The 23,724-nt window shown below is 37.6% G+C and overlaps 1 protein-coding gene across 3 annotated transcripts in view; it reads left to right on the top strand.

The window, feature by feature from the left end:
- LOC139962864 (uncharacterized) overlaps positions 1–23,724 on the top strand; it is a 62,571-nt gene that overhangs the window by 18,053 nt on the left and 20,794 nt on the right. Inside the window, exons 14-23 of one of the 3 annotated variants that reach the window (XM_071963250.1) lie at positions 312–491; positions 5,050–5,166; positions 6,068–6,446; positions 7,872–7,988; positions 9,439–9,657; positions 10,641–10,851; positions 12,103–12,269; positions 13,938–14,006; positions 15,443–15,593; positions 18,319–23,717. In XM_071963250.1, coding sequence (XP_071819351.1) covers positions 312–491; positions 5,050–5,166; positions 6,068–6,446; positions 7,872–7,988; positions 9,439–9,657; positions 10,641–10,851; positions 12,103–12,269; positions 13,938–14,006; positions 15,443–15,593; positions 18,319–18,465 — 1,757 coding nt within the window. In that variant the 3' untranslated portion in view covers positions 18,466–23,717. Of the gene's footprint in view, positions 1–311; positions 492–5,049; positions 5,167–6,064; positions 6,447–7,871; positions 7,989–9,438; positions 9,658–10,640; positions 10,852–12,102; positions 12,270–13,937; positions 14,007–15,442; positions 15,594–18,318; positions 23,718–23,724 lie in introns of those variants that run through there. The other 2 variants (XM_071963249.1, XM_071963251.1) reach the window with 2 other exon arrangements.

Raw genomic sequence — 23,724 nt, 5'->3', positions numbered from 1 at the left:
GAATGAGCATAAACTTTTTTCTCAAACTCTCATTCTTTGTATGGATTTAATGTAATTTTTTGCCAAGCTTGGTGACAAGCATCCTTTGGCAAGAGGACAGTTATAGGGAACTGCAAGAGCTCCTTCTGCTGAGGTAACTGGTTCCATTGCTGGGTAACTGAATGTACCAAAGTCAAAAGGGTGGCTTATTAATACTATCTGTTTTTTTAACTTGAAGAAGAAATATTATTGATAGATCCATACTGTAATGTCTGAGTTTAACTAGCTACTTAGTTATCACATAATGGTTGTTGTTTCTTCCTTTGTTTTAGCATCAGAACACAGTTGTGTTGCATTGCAGCTGAGAAACTGTGACATTGAAAAGTTTGACTATTGTTTAAGTAGGAGCTTCTGCACATTCTTTATCCAATCCACGCCAGCATTTGCATTGAATGTCAGATCAAGAATGAAGATGAAGAAGGGAGAAGATTACTTTGATCCATATAGTAAAGGTAATGTTCCTCTTAGCAGACTTAATGCATCACGTCATATAGTAAAGGTAATGTTCCTCTTAGCAGACTAAATGCATCACATGGCATAGTAAAGGTAATATTCCTCTTAGCAGACTAAATGCATCACGTCATATAGTAAAGGTAATGTTCCTCTTAGCAGACTTAATGCATCACGTCATATAGTAAAGGTAATGTTCCTCTTAGCAGACTTAATGCATCACTTCATATACAGGGATGTAAGTCTTCCGTATTTTTACGGAAATCCGGTTTTTTTTTTCAGGGATGTAAGTCTTCCGTATTTTTACGGAAATCCGTTTTTTTTTAATTCCAATAAAGTTCCAAAAAATTGTTCGAATATCAAAGACACAACGCGGCAAAAATGCCTGGCCCGTTGCAGCAAGCTAACTTCAACTTTCACTCATCGATCAATCAAAATACCATTCCTGTTTCGCATCATCGCATTGCACTGTACAACATTGTGCCATGTGAATATCGTTGCGTACGTGCGAACTTCAAATCGCCATAGCTCATTTCTGTCGTTGAAAAACCTTGCCTAATTCACGTTGATTGGACTGCTAATTGATATCTTCGTAACTGCTGGTGCTCGACATAACTTTCGGAATTAACGCTTGTGATATTTGTGAGCGGCGGAAATCTACGGGATACACATATGAAAGTCGATATTTGTGATCGCATTCGAATGTGAGACTGTTTTTTATTCCGTAGTTCGCTGCGACGTATTCGTAACTTTGAGCTAGCCTAACATAACGATAGTGTGTAAGTAGTAAGAACTAGGGGTAAGATGTGTTAGCGCTAATACTTCTGAGCTAGCCTAACATAACGATAGTGTGTAAGTAGTCAAAGCTAGGAGTAGGATGTGTTAGGACGGCATTCACCCGGGGTCTCCGAATACTTTCCGGTTTTTTTTTTTGGCTGCACTTACATCCCTGCATATAGTAAAGGTAATGTTCCTCTTAGCAGACTAAATGCATCACGTCATATAGTAAAGGTAATGTTCCTCTTAGCAGACTAAATGCATCACATGGCATAGTAAAGGTAATATTCCTCTTAGCAGACTAAATGCATCACATCATATGGTAAAGGTAATGTTCCTCTTAGCAGACTAAATGCATCACGTCATATAGTAAAGGTAATGTTCCTCTTAGCAGACTAAATGCATCACGTCATATAGTAAAGGTAATATTCCTCTTAGCAGACTAACTGCATCAAGTCATATAGTAAAGGTAATATTCCTCTTACAGTAGCAGACTAAATGCATCACGTCATGTAGTAAAGGTAATATTCCTCTTAGCAGACTAAATGCATCAAGTCGTATAGTAAAAGTAATGTTACTCTTAGCAGACTAAATGCATAACGTCATATAGTAAAGGTAATGTTCCTCTTAGCAGACTAAATGCATCACATCATATGGTAAAGGTAATGTTCCTCTTAGCAGACTAAATGCATCACGTCATATAGTAAAGGTAATGTTCCTCTTAGCAGACTAAATGCATCACGTCATATAGTAAAGGTAATATTCCTCTTAGCAGACTAACTGCATCAAGTCATATAGTAAAGGTAATATTCCTCTTACAGTAGCAGACTAAATGCATCACGTCATGTAGTAAAGGTAATATTCCTCTTAGCAGACTAAATGCATCAAGTCGTATAGTAAAAGTAATGTTACTCTTAGCAGACTAAATGCATAACGTCATATAGTAAAGGTAATGTTCCTCTAAGCAGACTAAATGCATCACATCATATGGTAAAGGTAATGTTCCTCTTAGCAGACTAAATGCATCACGTCATATAGTAAAGGTAATGTTCCTCTTAGCAGACTAAATGCATCACGTCATATAGTAAAGGTAATATTCCTCTTAGCAGACTAACTGCATCAAGTCATATAGTAAAGGTAATATTCCTCTTACAGTAGCAGACTAAATGCATCACGTCATGTAGTAAAGGTAATATTCCTCTTAGCAGACTAAATGCATCACGTCGTATAGTAAAAGTAATGTTACTCTTAGCAGACTAAATGCATAACGTCATATAGTAAAGGTAATATTCCTCTAACTGCATCAAGTCATATAGTTAAGGCAATGTTCCTCTTAGCAGACTAACTGCATCACGTCATATAGTAAAGGTAATATTCCTCTAACTGCATCAAGTCATATAGTTAAGGTAATGTTCCTCTTAGCAGACTAAATGCATCACGTCATATAGTAAAGGTAATATTCCTCTAACTGCATCAAGTCATATAGTTAAGGTAATGTTCCTCTTAGCAGACTAAATGCATCACGTCATATAGTAAAGGTAATATTCCTCTAACTGCATCAAGTCATATAGTTAAGGTAATGTTCCTCTTAGCAGACTAAATGCATCACGTCATATAGTAAAGGTAATATTCCTCTAACTGCATCAAGTCATATAGTTAAGGTAATGTTCCTCTTAGCAGACTAACTGCATCACGTCATATAGTAAAGGTAATATTCCTCTTACAGTAGCAGACTAAATGCATCAAGTCATATAGTAAAGGTAATATTCCTCTTACAGTAGTAGACTAAATGCATCACGTCATGTAGTAAAGGTAATATTCCTCGTAGCAGACTAACTGCATCAAGTCATATAGTAAAGGTAATATTCCTCTTACAGTAGTAGACTAAATGCATCACGTCATGTAGTAAAGGTAATATTCCTCTTAGCAGACTAACTGCATCAAGTCATATAGTAAAGGTAATATTCCTCTTACAGTAGTAGACTAAATGCATCACGTCATGTAGTAAAGGTAATATTCCTCTTAGCAGACTAAATGCATCAAGTCGTATAGTAAAGGTAATATTCCTCTTACAGTAGTAGACTAAATGCATCACGTCATGTAGTAAAGGTAATATTCCTCTTAGCAGACTAAATGCATCACGTCGTATAGTAAAAGTAATGTTCCTCTTAGCAGACTAAATGCATCTCGTCATATAGTAAAGGTAATATTCCTCTAACTGCATCAAGTCATATAGTTAAGGTAATGTTCCTCTTAGCAGACTAAATGCATCACGTCATATAGTAAAGGTAATATTCCTCTAACTGCATCAAGTCATATAGTTAAGGTAATGTTCCTCTTAGCAGACTAAATGCATCACGTCATATAGTAAAGGTAATATTCCTCTAACTGCATCAAGTCATATAGTTAAGGTAATGTTCCTCTTAGCAGACTAAATGCATCACGTCATATAGTAAAGGTAATATTCCTCTAACTGCATCAAGTCATATAGTTAAGGTAATGTTCCTCTTAGCAGACTAACTGCATCACGTCATATAGTAAAGGTAATATTCCTCTTACAGTAGCAGACTAAATGCATCAAGTCATATAGTAAAGGTAATATTCCTCTTACAGTAGTAGACTAAATGCATCACGTCATGTAGTAAAGGTAATATTCCTCTTAGCAGACTAACTGCATCAAGTCATATAGGAAAGGTAATATTCCTCTTACAGTAGTAGACTAAATGCATCACGTCATGTAGTAAAGGTAATATTCCTCTTACAGTAGTAGACTAAATGCATCACGTCGTATAGTAAAAGTAATGTTCCTCTTAGCAGACTAAATGCATCTCGTCATATAGTAAAGGTAATATTCCTCTAACTGCATCAAGTCATATAGTTAAGGCAATGTTCCTCTTAGCAGACTAAATGCATCACATCATGTAGTAAGGTAATATTCCTCTAACTGCATCAAGTCATATAGTTAAGGTAATATTCCTCTTAGCAGACTAAATGCATCAAGTCATATAGTAAAGGTAATATTCCTCTTACAGTAGTAGACTAAATGCATCACGTCGTATAGTAAAAGTAATGTTCCTCTTAGCAGACTAAATGCATCTCGTCATATAGTAAAGGTAATATTCCTCTAACTGCATCAAGTCATATAGTTAAGGCAATGTTCCTCTTAGCAGACTAAATGCATCACATCATGTAGTAAGGTAATATTCCTCTAACTGCATCAAGTCATATAGTTAAGGTAATGTTCCTCTTAGCAGACTAACTGCATCACGTCATATAGTTAAGGTAATGTTCCTCTAACTACATCATGTCATATAGTAAGGTAATCTTCCTCTTGGGCCTTGGCGGACTAACAGCATCATGTTGTATGGTAAAGATAATATTCTTTTTTAGCAGACTAAATGTATCACGTCAGTAAAGGTTATATTCCGCTTACCTGTAGCGGACAAAATGCATCACATTGTATAGTAAAGTTAAATATTCCTCTTAGCAGACTCACTGCATCACGTTGCAATAACACAATTCTTATGTTTCAGACTTTCCCACTTCATCAAGGAGTTGCCAAGGAAAATAACAGGGATACCTCATTCATTTCATAAATAGAGAAACAAACACTTTTTTATCATTAACAGAAAAATATTATCATAGAACCTATAAATGCTTCTGAGAGTATCATATTTGTATCTTTTATCCTTTAAGAATGCCTTGCACAGTGTTGTTTAAAGATTTGCTTGTCTGTTGATTTCCTGACAATTTTGTAACTATCTATATTTTATGTCTTTACAGAACTGCATGAGAAATGGCTGTTTTTCAGACCTCATGATAGTAGCATTACGAGTGTGGAAGCAAGTTTGATGAAGAGATTAATACATTCTATGTCACTGAGAATGTCCAAACCTGATGGTAAGTCAGGAGTGACAGAAATATCTATTTGAAATTTATCTCTAGATGTAATGAGTGTTGTTAGTAGAGGTCATCTGATAAGGTGATTCAACCTCAGACGAAGCTAGCCAACTGATCACCAAATATTTGATAGCTTCTACAAACATTGCAATGACATATAGATGTAATGAGTGTTATTAGTAGAGGTCACCTGTTAAGAAGATTCAAGCCAACTGATCACCAACATGTGATGGCTTCTACAAACATTGCAATGACATATAGATGTAATGAGTGTTATTAGTAGAGGTCACCTGTTAAGAAGATTCAAGCCAACTGATCACCAACATGTGATGGCTTCTACAAACATTGCAATGACATATCAGACAGGAGCCACTAGTTCATCATTCCCAAAGTTCAGTAATGCTCTTCACTTCATTGCAAACCTTTATATATTATTAAAGGGGCATCATTGCTAGCACAACATGCCACTGTGTTAAAAGAAATTTTACAAAGCTCATCCATTTTCTGTTTTAGTTCATTTCTTACAAAATCTACAACAGAAAACTGACTGGGAAGCTACAAAAAATCAGAGCAAAGAATTGGTAGACTAAAAGAGGATGCAGACCAGTGACCTCAGGCATAGATGTCCTATAATCCACCAACTAAACTCACTTACTTTAATCTCTCCTTTGCTTCAGTGGGAGGGGGGGGGATGTTGCAACCCTCAGTAGCTTGATCACCTGTGATGCACCCAAGTTTCATTTTAATTCACTACCACCCAAAATAGATGGTAGAATAGGATGTTCGAGGGAAATCCAGATTTTTGTGTATATGTATAAGGAAATCAACAACTTCAAGTTTACTGGGAAATCATAAACAAATATGAAAAACTACATTTTTTTATCATTTTTTCCTTCAGAAGTTAAAGAAATTAAACAACAGGAAGCTAGTGAATATCTTCGAAAATACACTTCTCCTGACGTGCTGCGTAATTGCTCCGTTAACAGTAGCATAAAAGTACAAGAAGTGAAGCAAATGGAAACCACTGTGAACTCCTCGTCTTCATCAGTTCTTGCTGTTTGTCAGTCACCTAACTTTGTTCCATCTACTGTAACTACAACCACTGCAACTGTTGCAAAGGCAATTAGTATAGATCCATTGTTGAAGCCATCTCCATCGGTTAAATTATCTAGTACTACAGCAACTGTGGGCATTGTGACAGATGGGAAGAACAAGACTTTTATAATTATGCCAGCTACTACACAGCCAGCTAAGAAATTGAAGACGGACCCAGCTGTCAAGTGAGTAGTAGGCACCTGTGAGTAGTGTGCACCTGTGAGTAGTGTGCACCTGTGAGTAGTGTGAACCTGTGAGTAGTGTGCACCTGTGAGTAGTGTGCACCTGTGAGTAGTGTGCACCAGTGAATAGTGTGTACCTGGGAGTAGTGTGCACCTGTGAGTAGTGTTCACCTGTGAGTAGTGTTCCAGTGAATAGTGTGTACCTGTGAGTAGTGTGCACCTGTGAGTAGTGTGCACCTGTGAGTGGTGTGCACCTGTGAGTAGTGTGCACCTGTGAGTAGTGTGCACCTGTGAGTAGTGTGCACCTGTGAATAGTGTGCACCTGTGAGTAGTGTGCACCTGTGAGTAGTGTGAACCTGTGAGTAGTGTGCACCTGTGAGTAGTGTGCACCTGTGAGTAGTGTGCACCTGTGAATAATGTGCACCTGTGAATAGTGTGCACCTGTGAGTAGTGTGCACCTGTGAGTATTGTGCACCTGTGAGTAGTGTGCACCTGTGAGTAGTGTGCACCTGTGAATAGTGTGCACCTGTGAGTAGTGTGCACCTGTGAATAATGTGCACCTGTGAATAGTGTGCACCTGTGAGAAGTGTGCACCTGTGAGTATTGTGCACCTGTGAATAGTGTGCACCTGTGAGAAGTGTGCACCTGTGAATAGTGTGCACCTGTGAGAAGTGTGCACCTGGAAGTAGTGTGCACCTGTGAGTAGTGTTCACCTGTGAGTAGTGTGCACCTGTGAGTAGTGTGCACCTGGAAGTAGTGTGCACCTGGAAGTAGTGTGCACCTGTGAGTAGTGTGCACCTGTGAATAGTGTGCACCTGTGAGAAGTGTGCACCTGTGAATAGTGTGCACCTGTGAGAAGTGTGCACATGGAAGTAGTGTGCACCTGTGAGTAGTGTTCACCTGTGAGTAGTGTGCACCTGTGAGTAGTGTGCACTTGGAAGTAGTGTGCACCTGGAAGTAGTGTGCACCTGTGAGTAGTGTTCACCTGTGAGTAGTGTTCACCTGTAGTATTTATACTCTTGTGAGATTAATCTAAAGAGACCTATTACATTCATCAGTAATGATACTGCTACATGTGTTCTTATGTCTAGCAGTCTTTCCCCAATGTGACAGATATTTCTCCTTCTCTCATTCTGGTTACACTGGATATGCTTCGTTGTGATACTTATCCACTCTATACCATCTATAGTTGTGATCCACCCAAGCATACGTCTTTGCAGAGAGTGCTGTGGAGTTAAGTTCATGTTTCCCACAGGTTGGTTATATATCACCACTGCCTTTGTTGGTGTAATTGTTCTCTTATTAGCTTGGTTTGCAATCATTGTACTTCTTTGACTTCTCCAGTTCTCTAACTTTAAGGTTGACATTGCTCTCCACCTCATTTTGGTTATTGCTTTACAATGGTCGTTCCTTTGAACTTCTCCACAGGTTGATAACATATCCTCCTCCACCTGCTGTGGGAGGTATAACTGTGTCTGGTGAAGATATGGAATGCTTGCAGCAAGGGGAGTTCTTAAATGATGTCATCATTGAATTTTATTTGAAGTAAGTTTTGTAACATATATGCTCAATGTGGATGGTGAACAGAGCCTTATCAGTGATATCCTTAGTAGAAGTGAGGCACTGATTATAGGCATGCATATCTCTATTAGTGTAACTCTGAATCATTTACCAATATCTTGTAACTGGTATTGATTCTTCACAAGAAACATGCTTTCAACATATTTTGGCGTAGACACCAATTCCCTTTCTGTGGTCTTTCAAGGCAATCCAAACCACAATTTTCTGCTCTTATAACGTAGTAATACCTTTGGTACAAACATTTTGAACTGCCTAACACAAGACACTTAAACACCTCTTACTTCAACACACTGTTCTTCATTTTTGCAATTCACACTGCTATTAGGCACATGCTACTATGAACAATCTTGGTACAGCACAATGCTAATGTTGCATTATTGTATTGGCTACTTTTTTTGGTAATTTCAATCAAGCTACAAAGTTTCCTGCTTGGAAGCAGTCACAGTCCGCCACCCGTTTTCCCTGTTTCTTGAGGAAAGCTACGATATATACGTAAACTATGAATGTGTATTCTTGACTCCAATGGAATGCTCCAACCTGTAATTTTGACCAATCAGGTCAAATGTTCCCTACCAATGTGTACAAAACAAACATGTTGAAGACATATACCATTATGATATGGAATTGAATATTCTTTACATTGATGTATTGGAGGCCTATAATTTTATGTGTACGGTACCTCTAGAGGTTAAGATGCTCTCTGTGCTGTTGTATTGTAAACACACTGTATGTCAGTGAACTGTCAATTATCAAGAAGCTATTGTTGTATTAGAAGTACGACAGATATATGATATGTTTGAAGATTAATTTAATTTAAATATGCATTCTCAAGCATCATTGTAGGAAAGGAACAATACATAATTCAGAATAATGGTTAGTATAACATGTGCAATATGCAGGACTTACTTGTGTAAGCATAATGTTATGTAGTGCAGTCTTACTACAAAGGAAAAGGAGTAAGAAACTAATGAAAGAACAAAGAGAAAACATAAATCTTTCATAGTTTTATTGAAATTCAATCATATTAAGAATGCAACACTAGTACAAAACAACACAGAATGAATGATTGCTAATGTCATTTACATCAACATTGACAAGTTTACATGCAGAGGGATTGTACACAGATAAAATGTCCTAATGTTAGGTAACAGTTATTATCATGATTGCTTTCTGTTGAATTATTGGTTATCGCCAAAAGCAGATAGTTACAATATCAGTGCAAGACTCCTGAGTGAAGGTACCCTCCCCCCTTCCCATCTTCCCCCTTACACTCACCTGAATTGTGATAGTATACAAACTTCATCAGTTGGTACTCAGAGACTGTTAATGTGTTTCTCAGTTCTTGTAGGACATAGCAATCATGTTGTTTTGCTAGTAGCATCATTGTGCACTTCTCTGATGTTTTGATTTTCAGGTATTTACTGGAGGAGAAGCTGACACCTCGTGACAGAGAGCGGACACATGTATTTAGTTCTTTCTTTTACAAGCGATTAACACAGAGAGAGTATGGCAGTCAATCTGGAAATGATCTCAAGTTGACACCTGCTGAGAAGCGCCACCTTAAAGTCCGCAAGTGGACAAGAAGAGTTGATCTCTTCAAGAAAGATTTCATTATTATCCCTATCAATGAAAGGTTTGTTGGTATTCAACATCTTGCCACAAGTCCCTTGGTCTTTATAGTACTACAAACATCCAGCCAATTTGCCCTATAATCAGTACATTTGTTGTGTGATAATCTCATTCAAATCGGTTGAAATCTTTGAAGAGCTCTCTTTGTTTTCCAAGAAATACACATTTGAAGTTTTGATAAATCTGGGAAACTCATTAAATATGTGCAAACAATGACATGGAGTGTTTTGCTCATCAAAATTTTTAATTTTAGGCCTTAATTAGTTAACCCCTAATTACAAGCCAGAATATATCATTTGAATTATGTGGTATTCCTCTGTCAAAGAAGACAATAACTTATTTCAAAGAATCGCCTGAGGCCAAAGACCTGTGTTCAGTGTCCTTAAAAGGAAGGTTGTGAAAACAAATGGAAAACATAACAGTAAAATTAGGCAGTCACTCCCTGTACATCATCAGTATGCATAATTAGCTAATGTTTATTTATAAATAAAACTAGAATTAAGAAAAGACTCGTAAATTGTCAATCTTTAATAGATTTTGATGTAAGTTGCGGCTATTTTCATGATTTCTTATGCCCATTAGAGTGAATAGGACTATGTTGTTTATAGGTGTCTGTAGACCTTTAACAAGATCACAAACAGAAGCTAAAGCCATTGATTGCATTTGTTGGTTGATTTCTATCACTATCAAATAAATTTAAACATAATTATTAGTTTGTTGCACTTATGATGTGTAATGGCTTGTAAAAGCATGTTAATTTTGATGTAAAACATGATGATTTCCCCAACTAACTGATTTACCTTGCCTGGTCTACTTTGCATATAAGAATCAAGGCAGACTGTATAGGATAACTTTTATAAGCTAATTTTACCATGTAGAGTGAGAAAAATACTTTTGAGCAAGTTATTCAAGTTGGAAAGAAATGTTGCAGTGAAATGCTGCAACTAACCAGTTGGTAAAATCACAAAATTTTGATTTCTTTTTTAGTTCCCATTGGTATGTGGTGATCATCTGTTTTCCATCGCGAGTCTCAGGGAATTCTTCCTCTTCTGCCCCTGCCTCAGAGCAGAAGGAGAAGTCTGAAGAACCACCAGACACCAACTCAGAGATTGCAAAATCTGAAGACTCGCATAAGCACAAAAATGGAGAAATTTCAGAAGAAAGTGAAACAAGAACAAATGGAGCAAAAGATAAACAGGTGAAGATCTGTATAAGTAGAAAGTTCAAATAGACAACACCAAATTGCAGGATGTCTGCTTTAAATCTTGAAAGAGTATCAAGCAATTTAGGAGCTTCTCATTTAATTTTTGAAGTCTGCTCAGTAGGTTAGTAGAATGTTAGTACATATTCACAAGTATGTATGTAATCTGTTAGTAATAAAACAAGCTTGTAGTAAGTCACTTTATCAGTCACTATATGTATGTAATATGTTAATCATCAAACAAACAAGCTTGTACAGTAGTAAGTTACTTTATCAGTCACTATATGTATGTAATCTGTTAGTCATCAAACAAACAAGCTTGTAGTATTATGTATCCTGTTAGTCATAAACAAGCTCGTAGTATGTTGTCTTATACCCAACTATGTATGTAGTCTGTTAGTCATCAAACAAACAAGCTTGTAGTATTTTATTTTATCAGTCACTATATGTATGTTATCTGTTAATCATCAAACAAACAAGCTTGTACAGTAGTAAGTTACTTTATCAGTCACTATATGTATGTAATCTGTTAGTCATCAAACAAACAAGCTTGTAGTATTATGTATCCTGTTAGTCATAAACAAGCTTGTTGTAAGTTGTCTTTTACCCAACTATGTATGTAGTCTGTTAGTCATCAAACAAACAAGCTTGTAGTATTATGTATCCTGTTAGTCATAAACAAGCTTGTTGTAAGTTGTCTTTTACCCAACTATGTATGTAATCTGTTAGTCATCAAACAAACAAGCTTGTAGTATCATGTATCCTGTTAGTCATAAACAAGCTCGTAGTATGTTGTCTTATACCCAACTATGTATGTAGTCTGTTAGTCATCAAACAAACAAGCTTGTAGTATTTTATTTTATCAGTCACTATATGTATGTTATCTGTTAGTCCTAAAACAAACAAGCTTGTACGGTAGTAAGTGACACTATCAGTAACTATATGTATGTAATCTTTTAGTCATCAAACAAACAAGCTTGTAGTAATTTACTTGATCAGTCAGTATTTCTTATACAACTATATATGTAATCTGTTTGGCATAAAACAAACAAGCTCATAGTAAGTTACTTTACCAGTCACTTTCACTTCTATTTAATTTTGGTTTCGGGGGAATTAAGAGGTGCCCTACCAAACATATCTGCCATTGTATGAAATTTAATTATGAATCTTGTAATCTTTGACTTGGCTATGTTTTCAAGATTTGTAAGAAACTAACTACACAGCATCTTTCTTTTAAATGAACTACAGGGTAATTCAGATACTAATCAGTGCCATACAACTCCTTTGGAAAGTGAGCAAATGCCATCAGAGCAGGAGAAGGGTGTTTCAAGTAGTGCAATACAACAAACAGAAGATACCTCTAAGACAAATGAAGATGTTGAGTACAAACTATTTCATAGTGAGAAGCATGAAGTGTGAGTACAATTTCTGATTGCCAGTTTAGTTTATTCTCTGTTGTTGAAGGGTGTTTGGTGATGCTGCCCTCTAAGGTTCAAGCAGTATCCAGTACCTGCTCATCACTGTTCTGCAGCAGTGATCAAGAGTTTGGGTCTTGAGGCTCTATAAATTATAAATTAATTTCACATGACTTTTTGCATATAATGGACTCTTTATTAACATAAATGCCTTTTTATATAATTAAATAAACAATTGAAATGAACAGGATAGTATAAGCACAACATTGTTATATGGATAAAGGAAGTGGCATTAGAACATGTAACCCTAGCATATCAGAAGTCATGGGTTCATTCCATGGCCAGCTAAAGTAAAAATTTTCATCCAGGAGAAAATCCACCGTTTTCCAATCTTGAATACTCTCCAAATTGGAAAAGAATCCAAAATGAGCTACAAGCCACATGCATATGTGCCTGCTTAGTGTCGTAAAATAACCGCCATCCACGCTGGATATTGTCATTAACTGTAAAAGAACAAAGAACTTTATCATGGCTAGAATGAGACTGGAACCTTCGACCTTCAAACTAGCTTCCCAGAGCTTCATCTTCATCTTGCTCTAGGAAGATTAATCAGTGTTTGGAGTAATTGCTCTGGTGCCAGGATTGTTACCTCGGTCGTAGAAACTTCAATCAGTGTTTGGAGTAATTGCTCCGGTGCAGGGATTGTTACCTCGGTCGTAGATACATTGATCAGTGTTTGGAGTAATTTCTCCGGTGCCGGGATTGTTATCTCGGTCGTAGATACATCGATCAGTGTTTGGAGTAATTTCTCCGGTGCAGGGATTGTTACCTCGGTCGTAGAAACATTGATCAGTGTTTGGAGTAATTTCTCCGGTGCAGGGATTGTTACCTCGGTCGTAGAAACATTGATCAGTGTTTGGAGTAATTTCTCCGGTGCCGGGATTGTTACCTCGGTCGTAGATACATTGATCAGTGTTTGGAGTAATTTCTCCGGTGCCGGGATTGTTATCTCGGTCGTAGAAACATTGATCAGTGTTTGGAGTAATTGCTCCAGTGCAGGGATTGTTACCTCGGTCGTAGAAACTTCAATCAGTGTTTGGAGTAATTGCTCCGGTGCAGGGATTGTTACCTCGGTCGTAGAAACATTGATCAGTGTTTGGAGTAATTTCTCTGGTGCCGGGATTGTTATCTCGGTCGTAGAAACATTGATCAGTGTTTGGAGTAATTTCTCCGGTGCCGGAGATTATGATAATCAATTTGAACAGTGTAAGTTGTCCTTAAGGAACTCAGAGAACAACTTAAATGTTTACTACTAGGCACTAAAATACAAGTCTCATGTAACCCTGCCTTTCCACTTTCTTACAGCTAAGGGTGTAGTTTACTTACTTGTAATCATGTTAATGAAAGTTTTGGTGCCTGTTTGTTTTCATGCATTCTTATGTATGGTGCCTTATCATATGAAGAGTAGATTTCATTAAGTCCATGTTATGCATTTTCAAGTAACTGCTGTTTTCATGGCATCTTTCTTTGGAGCTATCAAGGACCCTGAGTAAAGTAAAATGTGCAGATTCAACTTATAATTTAAGTGGGTTGTCTAGTGAAGTTGTCATTGTCTTTGGTGACAGCTCTCAATCATTGATATTTGTCTTTCCATTTTGTATTTCCTAGACCCTGTATTCTTGTTATGGATTCCTTAAAGTCAAATCAGAAGACACCTGTCGTGAAGAAGTTACGAGAGTAAGCTACCCTATAGTCTTTCCTGTAGTTAGTTATAGTTCTTTTAACATCTGCAAAGTTACGAGAGTAAGCTACTCTATAGTCTTTCCTGTAGTAAGTTATAGTTCCTTTAACATCTGGAAAGTTACGAGAGTAAGCTACTCTATAGTCTTTCCTGTGGTTAGTTGTAGTTCCTATAACATCTGGAAAGTTACGAGAGTAAGTTACTCTATAGTCTTTCCTGTAGTTAGTTGTAGTTCCTATAACATCTGGAAAGTTACGAGAGTAAGCTACCCTATAGTCTTTCCTGTAGTTAGTTGTAGTTCCTATAACATCTGGAAGTTACGAGAGTAAGCTACCCTATAGTCTTTCCTGTAGTTAGTTGTAGTTCCTATAACATCTGGAAAGTTACGAGAGTAAGCTACCCTATAGTCTTTCCTGTAGATAGTTGTAGTTCCTATAACATCTGGAAAGTTACGAGAGTAAGCTACCCTATAGTCTTTCCTGTAGATAGTTGTAGTTCCTATAACATCTGGAAAGTTACGAGAGTAAGCTACCCTATAGTCTTTCCTGTAGATAGTTGTAGTTCCTATAACATTTGGAAAGTTACGAGAGTAAGCGTCTCTATAGTCTTTCCTGTAGTTAGTTATAGTTCCTATAACATCTGGAAAGTTACGAGAGTAAGCTTCCCTATAGTCTTTCCTGTAGTTAGTTGTAGTTCCTCTAACATCTGGAAAGTTACGAGAGTAAGCTACCCTATAGTCTTTCCTGTAGTAGTTAGTTGTAGTTCCTATAACATTTGGAAAGTTACGAGAGTAAGCTACTCTATAGTCTTTCCTGTACTTAGTTGTAGTTCCTATAACATTTGGAAAGTTACGAGAGTAAGCTACCCTATAGTCTTTCCTGTAGTTAGTTGTAGTTCCTCTAACATCTGGAAAGTTACGAGAGTAAGCTACTCTATAGTCTTTCCTGTAGTTAGTTGTAGTTCCCATAACATCTTGAAAGTACCTTGGATTGAAGCCTTTACTAATCTTGCTCTTCACTTTTGTGTATTAATGTTGAAGTGTTCTGCAAACTTTTAGTTGGTTTTTAATATAAGAGGCCCATTCTGCTGTAGAAATGCTTCTTTTATAAAATTATGAGCTCTAAAAGACATGCAGCAAATGAAGTTGTAGAATAAAAAGGGATTTTGTTTATGGTCACTAATTTTGATTGTGTGCTTGTGATACAAGTTTTACAGTTTTGGAAAAATCTTGTTCAAAGTATGAATATGCACTTTTCCCAATTTAAGCCATGAAGGCTTTCAAGTTTCAAAATATCAAAAGTATCAATGTGAAATACCCATTACTCCCTGGGGAAGAAAATTTCTTTGAATGTAGTGGTAACATTTAGCCTTTAGTTGTGTTGTTGTTACTTTAGAGTAAGTGTTAGCTTTATTATATTTTTGTTGTTTGTAGGTACCTGGAGATAGAATGGCGTACCCGTAAGAATAGTACCTGTAGATTTACAGGACAGAACATGAAAGGTGCTTGTCTGGATGTACCTCAACAAAGTAACTTTAGTGACTGTGGAGTCTTTGTTCTCCAGTATGTAGAACAGTTTTTCAAGGTAAGATTTGGTGTTGTCACCAGAGCTGGCAACTAGATACATTGTTTTCATATCAAATGTGAAAAATAACAGTAAATAACAGAAATATCAACATTCACTCACAGTTGTACAGGATGTATTTAGTCATTCTATCACATCTATATAATTGCACTAAAACAGGTAGAAAGTCATAACCAAATGATGAAATTTAAACTTAAATGATCCCAGATAAAATTTCCCACTGGCAGTATTCCCAAAATTTGTTTCCTTAAAGACCAACTATGGAGACTTTTCGATGAACATAAAATCCCACCATTTTGCATGTATGTAATCCTTAACTCACTCCAATTACATTGCTGTAATTAACTTTACCGATTTTGGACGTTAAATACGTGAAAAATGGGAAGAAAAGTCAGCTTTTTATGAAACCTATTTCAGACATTCCTGAAACATTCCGAAGACATCAGGTGACCCTGTGACGTCACTGTTTGTATACCTCACTCACAACAATACTTTTAGTGTGTAAAGTTGTATACTTGAGCTTCCAAAAACATCAACGATATTACTCCTTTTCCCCGAAATGCCACAATTCTGTGTTGTTGGAGGTTGCAGTTATACCTCATCCAACAAAAGCATCAGCTTTTTTAGATATCCGAGTAAAAGAAGCGACGTAAAACGCCGCAGACTTTGGATCAATTTTTTTGAGATCCACGCGGAAAGATTTTTCAGCACCCGGAGTATCTCATGCCCATGAGTCCACATGCATGACACTGTCTCTGTGTATGTTGCAAATGTCTCATTCTGCGAAAGTTATATTCTGTCGATAGCTGTGTCGGACCATGGTCCGACATAGCTAATGTGAAATTGACCATAAACAAGCTCTGGACATCCTTACATGTAACATTATATCACGCAATTGTGACAGTATAATATTTACTGTAAGAGATGACCGTGTATATACCGTGCCTATAGGGTAGCATTGTTAGTACATGTAGTGAGCTGGCTCACAGCATGTGTAAATAGTCTTGTTAGGATTTCATCGAATTTATCTATTTCCTTTGTTGTATTCCAGTCTAGTGAGTTTGTGATACATTGTGTTATATTGTCCGTTATGTTTATTCCGGCATCTGCATGGTCCAAGGGGTTGAATAAAAACGGTTCTATGTAGCGATCGGACGTTTTATTTCGTTAGTGACTGTCTTGTGATTGTGGGATGTAACTGGTCAAGGCCTGTTTCAACTAGACCTAACTTTATGGAATTACACAATACACAGAGTCACGGTAGTATTTCGCCCAGGATTGAACGAGAAACGTGGATTTGGATATTCACTGCTAAATTTTGTTTATTGAAAGGATACTTTTTGTGTGTTTGTACTTTTGGATATTAAAACGAGTAAGTACTATGTTCAGCTGAAGCTTAGTCATGTATATGCTGCTACCCTGATCGATTCGGGTCAGCGTCTTCTCGTAGTTGTTCGATTATGTTTAGTGTCTTTTTGGTAATTTGTTGACAGTAATGTAAGCCATTTTCCGTCACATATCATGCATGAGGCATCTTTTAGGTCCATTCTTCTGTTCAGTTTACGGTATCTTGTGATCAAATTATATTACGGAATCGCCAAGCTGCTTGCATGTTCTACAGTATATTGTATTGTACCGTACAGACCTATTGACGCTCCGCTATGTAAAAGATGCTTCCATTTGAGTGGAAATTTTGCTAATAAAATAACCAATTAAACTAAATTTTCTTCTTAAAATTGTCTTAAAACTATTTTTTTACCTTCATGTGTTCTTGCTTTAAGCTAACAGCTTTTCAAACGCTCAAAATTGGAAGTCAAATACAGTACAATTGTTCGCTATCTGTGTATAAACAGTGCCTATATCAGCATTTGATTTTCACGGTATACAAACAATGACGTCACACGGTGACCAGAGGCTCCTTTGGGTCAATCTCTGTTTTCAGACATTCCAGAGGTTCATGTCACGTGACTACCCAACATGTCCATTTTCATGGTCGTTTTTTGATGGGTTGTAGTAGGTTTTCAAAGTTTTTTTTACACATGTTGATTATGGGTATGTAAACTCCCAAATTAATAGAAAATCCCCCCAAAAAATGTTGTCTCCATAGTTGGTCTTTAAAGATATATTCCGTGTGCTCAACTTGCCTTAAGCTTTATCAATATGGTGGTAGCATATCATGAAATTAAAAGAAATAAAGCCAATATGCAAGATAAGCAGATGTATTTGTCAACGAAACTTTAGTAAAGAAATGTCTGAATTCGTCTTTTCTCAATTAATATTCATTCAAAGTTTATTCCAAAGCAGTGGATTTCTGCTGCCAGTCACAATAAATGGAAGTTTGGTTCTTTCTGACTATTTTTGTAATGTTACAATTGTGTCAGTAATGTGAAAGTGTTAAATGAGTCCATGGGTCATTTCAGTTCAAAGCAGAGAGGTAAGCACACAGTCTGTGAACTGTTCTCTTTTCTTGGCTCAAGAGAATTTGGATGGGACTTGCAAACAAGCTTCCCTCATTTGTAAGAGGACAGTGTTGTGAACAGCAGTATCTGAACTCGTCAGGGGATTTCTATTTTTCTCTTTCCAAGTTGAGCACTTCCAATGTTTGATGTTTTCAATAAATTTCCTGAACTGTTGAGTTTCATTGAATTGCAGTGTCAGGCGTTGTAATTTCCTTCCATTACACAATAACAGAGTTGGAAACAATTAATTGATATTTTCATTGCAGAAGCCGATTAAAAACTTCTGCACACCCATCAAAGGTTTGACAAGGTGGTTTCCAGAAAGTGAGGTCAAGGCAAAGAGAGCTACCATCACTAAACTTATTTTAGACTTACAAGAGAGACAAACTAGTGGAAGCAATGAGGCCAGGTAGCATTGACCCGTAGGTCTGTAGTGCTGAAGACAAACTAGTGGAAGCAATGAGGCCAGGTAGCATTGACCTGTAGGTCTGTAGTGCTGAAGACAAACTAGTGGAAGCAATGAGGCCAGGTAGCATTGACCTGTAGGTCTGTAGTGCTGAAGACAAACTAGTGGAAGCAATGAGGCCAGGTAGCATTGACCTGCAGGTCTGTAGTGCTGAAGACAAACTAGTGGAAGCAATGAGGCCAGGTAGCATTGACCTGTAGGTCTGTAGTGCTGAAGACAAACTAGTGGAAGCAATGAGGCCAGGTAGCATTGACCTGTAGGTCTGTAGTGCTGAAGACAAACTAGTGGAAGCAATGAGGCCAGGTAGCATTGACCTGCAGGTCTGTAGTGCTGAAGACAAACTAGTGGAAGCAATGAGGCCAGGTAGCATTGACCTGTAGGTCTGTAGTGCTGAAGACAAACTAGTGGAAGCAATGAGGCCAGGTAGCATTGACCTGTAGGTCTGTAGTGCTGAAGACAAACTAGTGGAAGCAATGAGGCCAGGTAGCATTGACCTGTAGGTCTGTAGTGCTGAAGACAAACTAGTGGAAGCAATGAGGCCAGGTAGCATTGACCTGTAGGTCTGTAGTGCTGAAGACAAACTAGTGGAAGCAATGAGGCCAGGTAGCATTGACCTGCAGGTCTGTAGTGCTGAAGGTGGAGAAACTTGGCTCTCAGATGTTTCCTTCAAGGTCTAGAGGGAAATGCCTCATTAACTGGTTTTGAAGCAGTGATATAAGAGCCTACTTCTGAACTGGGAATTCACAACGTAAAGAACCACAAGGTTACACATACTAACAGACTGCAGCTTCATCAGCCTGAATCTGTCATAAGTCAGATGGATTTGAGAAACTTCCTTGGTTATGCCTTCTCTGATTTATATGTTATTGGTTATTTTTGGAATGACGAGCTATTTTATACACCATTGCTAATAGGAAGCTAAGTTGTTGACTCTGTTTGATGGTATACAATAATATGAAATTACAGCTAGGAAGTTTGCTCGCCTACTTTTCTGCTATATGCTAGAAATTCCAGGATTTAAGTAAGATTGAAATCATGAGAAGGAAACAGCGTGGAATAATGTTCCCTTGACTCCTCCAATATAGTATTTTGTGCATGTTCTCTTTATATGTGTCATACCATGTCACAGCTTCAATTTTACTTTACCGTGCATGTGTCTCTGTATGGTGTTCAAATTAGATACTTTACCGTGCATGTATCTCTGTATGGTGTGCAGATTAGATACTTTACTGTGCATGTACCACTGTATGGTGTGCAGATTAGATACTTTAAAGTCAAATATTTTAGACAGTCTCAAGAGAAAACTTGATGGTTTTCAGGAACATTTCAGGGTCAAAATGTCAATTACCTATCGTGTGGAGAGCCGGGGTATGAATTGATTGGGTTAAAGATTCAACATGAGAAGCACATGTAAGAATTGCAATATCAGACTTTTTATTACACATTAATGTTAAGTACACAATGGCAGCAGGTGTTTCATTTAAGGAATGTTATTTTAATGTGTGTTTACTCTATTGTTGCACAGGTGTTTGTAAGTGTTTTAGCAGTCCATCTTTGGTGGCCCTAGATTCTGCTCAAAATGCTTTCCTAGTTTAAGATTGTCACCATTCTGCATAGGATTCGATAGTTTCTTTTCTTTCAGATGTAAAATTTGCTGCTTTTTCATGAGGTATGACTTTTTGTGAACAGTCTGCAATGAACATTTATTTGTGCTGACAGTGTAGCAATATGCAAAATATGACAATTTTGCTTCACCTATATTTTATTGTCAGAAAATGGAAAGCAAGTTATAAAAAGTTACAGGTAGTACAGATTATAGTGCAATTAACAGTTGACAGCTATTTATAAGATACTGAGCTTAACTGAGGAAGGACCATTAAATTGCTGCACACTATATGGTTTCTTGAAAGTAAAGTGGGCAGCAACTCCGCATTGTGCCTATAGTGGAGTTATGATAGTAGTGTAGTCTTGGAAGTATACTTTCATTGGAAAACTAAAATCCTGAATTGATATGTTAGTTATATCAGTATGATTACCATGCAAACTATTCACTCTTCAGTCAGCATCTAGGCCAAACTGCCAATTTCAATAGACTATTACAATGCGGTTCAGTAGAGCATATTATAGTAAACGATATATGAAAGTCTCATATGGAACCCAAAAATACACTATTTGGATGTGATATGAGTGGTGTCACTTAGGTTTATAATTTTTTGATTGAGAAGTCATCAATCCATTAACAAAATTGGAATTGCTATACTAGCGCACAGTATCAAACTATTGTATTGTACTCAGTGACCTTCTAAGATTTCTAAACAGTCATTAGTAAAGTGACCATCTTTTTTCCATGAAATTTGTGAACATGATATTGATGCTGACCCTCTCCTCCTTGGCCATGTTGACATCAGTACTAAAACCTACACTGTACGTTTATTGGAAGGCATATTGACGGTCTCTGATTGCATTGGGGTCCATGTTTCAAGGATGATGGGTAAATACCCAACTTTAGCACACCTCCTTCAGAAACAAGTATTTAGTCCAAGATAAAGAACAAAAACTTAAATTGAACTGGAAGTCCTATTACAACTAAGTACAACATGATGCCTTGATTTGAAAAACTGACTGAAATTATTCAATGATCTGGGTTGCCTTTATCACTGAATCATGTTTGTAGCCACAAACAATCACGGCTTAGGTTCAAGCTGTCTGAGTGGACAGCTTAACAGGTAACACTAAACTCATCAGGGCCTTTGACTAATTCAGGGATCTTCCAGGGAGGGTACATACAATCTGGGAATATTCCAGGGAGGGTACATACAATCTGGGGATATTCCTGGAAGGAAACATACAATCGGGGATACTCCAGGGAGGGTACATACAATCTGGGGATACTCCAGGAGGGTACATACAATCTGGGATATTCCAGGAGGGTACATACAATCTGGGGATATTCCAGGAGGGTACATACAATCTGGGATATTCCAGGAGGGAACATACAATCTGGGATATTCCAGGAGGGTACATACAATCTGGGGATATTCCAGGAGGGTACATACAATCTGGGGATTCTCCAGGAGGGTACATACAATCTGGGATATTCCAGGAAGGAACATACAATCTGGGATATTCCAGGAGGGTACATACAATCTGGGGATACTCCAGGAGGGTACATACAATCTAGGGATTTCCCAGGAGGGTACATACAATCTGGGATATTCCAGGAGGGTACATACAATCTGGGGATATTCCAGGAGGGAGCATACAATCTGGGATATTCCAGGAGGGTACATACAATCTGGGGATACTTCAGGAGGGTACATACAATGTGGGATATTCCAGGAGGGTACATACAATCTGGGGATATTCCAGGAGGGTACATACAATCTGGGATATTCCAGGAGGGAACATACAATCTGGGATATTCCAGGAGGGTACATACAATCTGGGGATACTTCAGGAGGGTACATACAATCTGGGGATATTCCAGGAGGGTACATACAATATGGTGATACTCCAGGAGGGTACATACAATCTGGGGATATTCCAGGAGGGTACATACAATCTGGGGATATTCCAGGAGGGTACATACAATCTGGGGATATTCCAGGAGGGTACATACAATCTAGGGATACTCCAGGAGGGTACATACAATCTGGGGATATTCCAGGAGGGTACATACAATATGGTGATACTCCAGGAGGGTACATACAATCTGGGGATATTCCAGGAGGGTACATACAATCTGGGGATATTCCAGGAGGGTACATACAACCTGGGGATATTCCAGGAGGGTACATACAATCTAGGGATACTCCAGGAGGGAACATACAATCTGGGATATTCCAGGAGGGTACATACAATCTAGGGATACTCCAGGAGGGTACATACAATCTGGGGATATTCCAGGAGGGTACATACAATATGGTGATACTCCAGGAGGGTACATACAATCTGGGGATACTTCAGGAGGGTACATACAATCTAGGGATACTCCAGGAGGGTACATACAATCTAGGGATACTTCAGGAGGGTGCATACAATATGGTGATACTCCAGGATGGTATATACAATATGGTGATACTCCAGGATGGTATATACAATATGGCGATACCCCAATAGAGTACATACAATCTGGGGATATTCCAGGGATGGTACATACAATCTGCTCATATTTCATGGGACACTTTTAATCCAGGGATGGCACATGAAATCTGGGGAGTATCCCTGCAAATCAGGGTTTTTCAGTCACCTTATCATTAGTGTTCCATTATGTAAACAGTGAAGGTACAAAGCCATGGAGCTCGATATAAAAGGATTGGAGTGGTGTGCTCTTCAGTGAGGGCATTCTGTCCTCTGCTGGATTTGTATTCTGGGAAAGTAATCGATGAGTATCATCAGATGTCTTTGTAATTGGAGTGGAGACGGTTTCTAAGTTTATACTCTGGTAACATCTTTGAGTCATTTTTGATGGGGAAAGGTACTTGTAGTAAACTTGACTGATACCATTTATGTAATCCAGGTGCCTTTAAGGAGGTCGGAACCCGTTTAGAATGGATCCTACAATCACTAAACATGTAATCTATGGCCTTTTGACATACAATAGACAACCTACTTGCAACATGCTGTCTTTACAGTAGCTACTATTATTATATGACAATACATCAAACAAATGAAAGAAAATTATCCAGGAAGTCATGTGACCCTAGCTGGTATTGCATATTTCTTGGCCTTGTAAGGATGTAGACCAATAAAAGGGTGAATAATGTCTATCTTTTCATTTGGATATTTCAGCATTGACACATTGATTTGTTCTTAAACAGAGAAGATATCAAGATTGTAACACTACCTTCCTTTAGCTAACTGCTAGAAGCTGGAAACTATATTGTACAAAAAAGCTTGCAGGTACATGTATTTGTTGAGCAAAGCATGGTACAACTTTGAGCTAGGGTACCAATGGTTAGCTAAGTGGTTTCCCATCTCTGGATAAGGGTTTGTTTTCCAACGTAAACAAGGTATCTCCTTATGTATGCACTAACGACTGTCTTATATTAATTACTGATGTGTAGTTTCCAAGTCAAATGATTCTTGAGAGCAAACCATTTCTCCTAGTTTTCTAATTTAATAGATCTTATGCCAACAAATATATGGAAGAGAAAATGTATTAAGAGTCACATTCATTACATTTATTTTGGAACATAACTTTAAA

Source organism: Apostichopus japonicus, chromosome 21, assembly GCF_037975245.1.
Source record: "Apostichopus japonicus isolate 1M-3 chromosome 21, ASM3797524v1, whole genome shotgun sequence".
Taxonomy (NCBI): Eukaryota; Metazoa; Echinodermata; class Holothuroidea; order Aspidochirotida; family Stichopodidae; genus Apostichopus; species Apostichopus japonicus.
The sequence above is the reverse complement of the archived record's forward strand: the minus strand, read 5'-3'. Positions and strand labels throughout refer to the sequence as shown.